This window comes from Engraulis encrasicolus, chromosome 13 (genome assembly GCF_034702125.1).
Source record: "Engraulis encrasicolus isolate BLACKSEA-1 chromosome 13, IST_EnEncr_1.0, whole genome shotgun sequence".
NCBI lineage: Eukaryota > Metazoa > Chordata > Actinopteri > Clupeiformes > Engraulidae > Engraulis > Engraulis encrasicolus.
The window spans coordinates 22,737,077-22,742,076 of NC_085869.1; the positions used below are offsets into that span (position 1 = coordinate 22,737,077).

General features: G+C 42.7%; 1 protein-coding gene across 1 annotated transcript in view; it reads right to left on the minus strand.

The window, feature by feature from the left end:
* Positions 1 to 820, minus strand: part of igfbp2b (insulin-like growth factor binding protein 2b) — a 27,571-nt gene extending 26,751 nt beyond the window's left edge. The window contains exon 1 of the mRNA XM_063214510.1: positions 42 to 820. Coding sequence (XP_063070580.1) covers positions 42 to 417 — 376 coding nt within the window. The 5' untranslated portion in view covers positions 418 to 820. The remainder of the gene's footprint in view (positions 1 to 41) is intronic.
* Positions 821 to 5,000: the final 4,180 nt, after the last annotated feature.

Genomic DNA, 5,000 nt, shown 5'->3' on the forward strand with positions numbered 1-5,000 from the left:
TTTTAAACGCTTCTCGACATTCCTGCATGGGAACAACTTACCACTGTGTTCTCTGATGTCGTAACTGACAGTAGGCTGAGGCTCAACGCTCTCCTTTTTGTCGCCACATTGTCCCATTCCCTTTATGAGCTGTTCCAAGGGCATGATGTCGGAATCCGGAGTCGGGTAACACCTCAGACCGTTGGAGCATCTTGGCGTGTAGACGCCGCAGGATTCTCCGTGTTGCCGGGCGCATACCGGACAGCAGCCGCAGCCGGGCTCTCGCACTATCTCTGTACAAGAAGTGGCCGTGAGCTTTGGACACGCTGCTTGGCGCTCCGCGGTGCAAGTGGGACAGCGAAATATCACCTCTCCCAGTAACGTGTACGGTATCACGAGTGATGCTAGCAACAAACGGCAATTAAAATACGAGACCATTGTGTCTGTCTGAAGTTGGATATTGAGCGTTAAGTCACCAGCTTCAGGTTGAAAAAGTGGGACTGTCTGCGACCAGGTAAGGTCCGACTGAGATCTCTGCAGGGTCCTATTAACTGTCAAGTTCCTCTGGCATCACGTCAAAAAGGCAGCCAAATTGCTGCTGGGACACCAAACATGTTTGTGAGCTGCTATATGCAAACTTCACTTGATTGTACCCCCGATCACCAAAGTAATAACTCATTTTCAGTAGGCTACTACTGTGTTCTGTATACTATATAACTATACAGTGTGTAGTAGGCTATGTAATAAACATATGTTATGCAATATCTTTTTTAGAATACATAGTAGACATGATATAGATATAGTCAATGACTTACATTAGTATTTTTTTTACAATGCCATTTTGAATAACTGATCTCTTGCTACTCTTGTCTTTCTTTCTGTCTCTTTGCATGTCAGCATTATTTCCAAAAAACATTTCATACCAGTCTCAACGTCCCCAAGGGCACAGTAGGCCTACATTGTTGCAGAAAAATACATTTTGATTACACCCTTCTACACCCTAAAAAAAAACACAACTTGCAACTACTGTTAACACATCATAAATAATTACCCGTAGAGCATACTTACATGCCAAGATCATTTAATTGCTTGTGTAAACTTACAGCATGTTCATATACTTTAAGGTCAACAGTTAAGGAAAACAGAACTTGCCCTGGGAATATTATGTGGCCTGCCTGCAGCTTTTGACATGACCACTCTCCTTTTCCTGTCATATCCATTGGCACTTAATTAAATCCGCACGTTTGGGCCAAATCGGGCCCCGGCGCTGTATGTGGCCTATTGATTACAGAGTGAGGTGTCGTGCGTACACACATGGAACAAACATCTGCAAACCCATATAATGTGGCTGTCTCTCACGGTTGCCTCCGAGACTGACCCTTGTTGATTTAAGGGTGCATAAATAGCCGCTCACTGTGAAACTCTAGCTCGCCAGTGCCAGGCATGCAGGTCAGATATAAATGGGGATTATTTTGTTTTGTGGGTGCTTTCTGATTTTATGGCATTTATGTATATGAGTGATTCTCTAATTCGCCTACACTTTTAAGTCCGTGGATTTTATTTGGCAATTCCACTAACTATTAACTGCATCCAATGATGTTTTGGACATTAGAAAACATTTATCTTTCATATAATACAGAAAGTGTAGACATAGCATTGTTTCCCTCAGCAAGAATGAATATTTAATACTGGTTTTGGGCGTTTTCATGCCGTCCTGTTTTCCAAATGTCAGATTCAGTCTTCATATTAGCATGTAAAGAAACTTGTTTTGCCCAAGACGATTGCAAATGTTGATTCACAGTAATCATCACAATATGACAAAAGTGTCAGAAAGACCACTGTCCTTTCCATTATACATGAAATTTGCCATTTTGTGTGTGTCCACGAAAACTGTGTTAACCGTGTCACGGTCTGAAACCGCCTCCATAAATCAGTAATGGTTTGGTCTTAGGCCATACGAATAACATCACGTGATGTCATAACCTCTTTGGCAGGATACGGGAAGACTTTTTGGTAAATTTTGAGCTCCATCCTTCCATAATTTAATCCATTCTTTTTCATGTTCTCATAGCGGGAAAATTGCCTGTCAACAGTGTTATCAACATATTCATAAGAATCTGAATTAGAAATCACATGTAGAAAAACACAGATAAAGCATACAGATACATGAATTGATTAAGGTGTTGTGGTGGAACTTCTGAGGTCCTCAGTTAGCACAACACCATAAAAATGGCTGAAATGTCAACGGTGTTACCGTCAATGGTGTTACAATTAAGTATGACAGTCAGGGTTGCCAGATGAGGCTGATGATTTCCAGCCCAAAAAATGATCAAAATCCGCCCTAAAAACCCGCCAAATTCTATTGATTTATATGGCAGTGGGAAGGTTTTTCTGATAGATGCCATTTTTACCCGCACACGGCCATCCTAAGCAGCCCAATTGGGCGGGAATCAGCCCAATCTGGCAACACTGGTGACAGTTGAGGAGGAGTATGTTTTTGCCCATTTATATCCATATTGACAGACAAACAAACAAAATAATTAGTGTTCTAGGGAGATGGGTTTGTCTGCTCTGTTTTTTTCTCCTATAAAAGTGCCGACTTGTTCCCCTGCACTGTTGACCGTAACACAGTTGAGTTACACCGTTGACTGTTTTGAAAGTGTTTTTGCGCTATTGATCCCTTATGTGTTGGAAAAATCCTAGGAACATACACTAGGGATTATCTCTGGAGAAGGAAGTCTTGTGTAAGGAGGGTGACTATATTCAAATCAGACGTTACAGGGATTTATGATGAAAAATGTGTCAGTCTGTATCACAGTGACTCATAAAATCCTACTTATGAAGCTCAACAATCACATTTTCTATATCAGTTGCACAGATTAATGACAACATTACTGCTAAGGGACATAAGCACTTTCAAACATATATTGTTTCAACTCTGTAGTATTTTTATATATGTTTGAAATGACATAGTATTTGTCCATAACACTGTTGACAAAATAATTAAGCAAATGTTCGCTTTCATTAGAGTATTTATCAAATGATTTAAGATTAAGCTTGGCAATTTGTTTGTTTGGAAACTTAAATATATACACTATGTAAACATCTAGGTCATTTAGTTGAAAAAAAAATACAGATAATTGACATTTTGCTTTCGCCAAAAGCGTAGGGGAATCGTAGAATCACTCATATATGGGCAGTAGCCTGTGCCTGTGCAGTGGCTGTGCATGGGGGGTGAGAGAGAGAGGTGGGGAGGGGGGGTGCTTGAAAAGCCAGTTGTGAGCTAGGAGTTCAGCGCAGGGTGGCCTGTTTATATAGAACCTCATGTCATTTATAAAAAGCAACAGCATGCGAGCGAGTGGGCCCTGCCATTTTATAAACGTGGCTCATAGACAGGAGTTTGAATACAGAGGCCGAGGTGTTTGTTAGTCCCAGAGAGAGAGAGAGAGAGAGAGAGAGAGAGAGAATCCCTGAAATGCCTACATTCATCAGACACGCCTCCTACACCACGGGGGCCCACTGCATCGGTCTGTTTGAAACCCATGTTCCGTGAAATATGTGAATCAATATTTGAAGTTTTGGTCTTATCGTGACAAACTGGATCTGCTATCAAGGGCAATTCTATTACACATATCACCAGTTGTTACATACAATACGTTACATTGGTTGTAATAAGTCACAGATAGAAAACAAATACTATGCCTAAACTATCTAGGGATAAAGTGGAACATGAAAAAGACAGAAAGATATAATGGAAAAGGGATGTGAAGCTGTTTTGTTAACCTGTTAAGACACGCCTTTTATAAAATTGCTGTTACCAGAATGGCAATGACCAAGTCGTAGTGCATTACTAAAGGCCCAGTGTTATGTCATATAGTATTGTAGTACTATGATAGTTAACTTTTCGATCCCTATTACAGCGTGCCACTGGAGGTACGGTGTGCATTAAGGGGTTAATATTCAGAGAGATACAGTATGCGGGAGACCCTTTTGGAGATGCCCTGTTTTGTTCATTGAATGATGCACATTGCCTCCACTGAACAACCTTGCAGTCATCGTCCATCGTTGGACAGTTATTGATGACATCCAACGATAGAGATGTAACCACCACTCCTGCTGTGTGGGGAGAGCGTTCCTGTTAAGCGCCATAGCTAAAAAGCTATTTCTATCACTTGGACAAACATATTTACCCATTTGTTGGTTTTTGTGAATCAACAGAATGTTTATTTTCACTAGCTGTTTATTTTTCACATAATGGTGTGGTAAGATATAGGCAGTGCCTGTGAGGGCCTGTGAGCTAAATATAATTAATTATGCGAAGTGTCAGAATCATTTTTCCTGGTTAGTATTGAACTGCACATTCCATAATTAGAGTTTTCATGCTCAACAGACACCCGTGTGACCCTGTTGAAGGCTGGACACTGTGCTAGAGTAGTCATAGATAGAGACGGCAAACATTAACATGCTCTTTTTCGCGTGAGTTGACAAACAATCCTGTGTTTGACACCCCACCCCCCACCCCCCTGCATGGTCCATGATGGGGTTTCCTTGAACAGAACTTGCCTTACGCCACAGGGCAGGAATCTGAAGTTTGGTCTCCGTCTCCGTCGCCAGACCTGGCCTGTGAGGTAATGTCTGACCTGACAGGTTCAAGTTGGTGCAGTGGCGGAACAATTGCCTACAGGGCCCCAGGGCAATGAACTTATAGGGCACCCCGATACAGCCTGCCAAGGTTATAATAGGGCCCCCATCGCCAGTATTGGAGGGCCTTGGGCCCTGTGGCAAATGCCCTGCTCGGCCTCCCTATTCTGTAGCTCCGGCCCTGAGTTGGTGCTCCTCTCAGCGCAGTACAGCTCTAGCCCTGCTCCCAACTCTCATGGCAGCCCCATGTAGCAAGCAGGCCTGTCGACAGGGGGGTGGGGGTGCAAATGGGTATGTTGTGCATCGCCCGGGGAGATAGGGGGCCCAGAATTGGGTCCCAATTACATTGTATGTATCGAATAAGGGGCCCTTTCAGATGA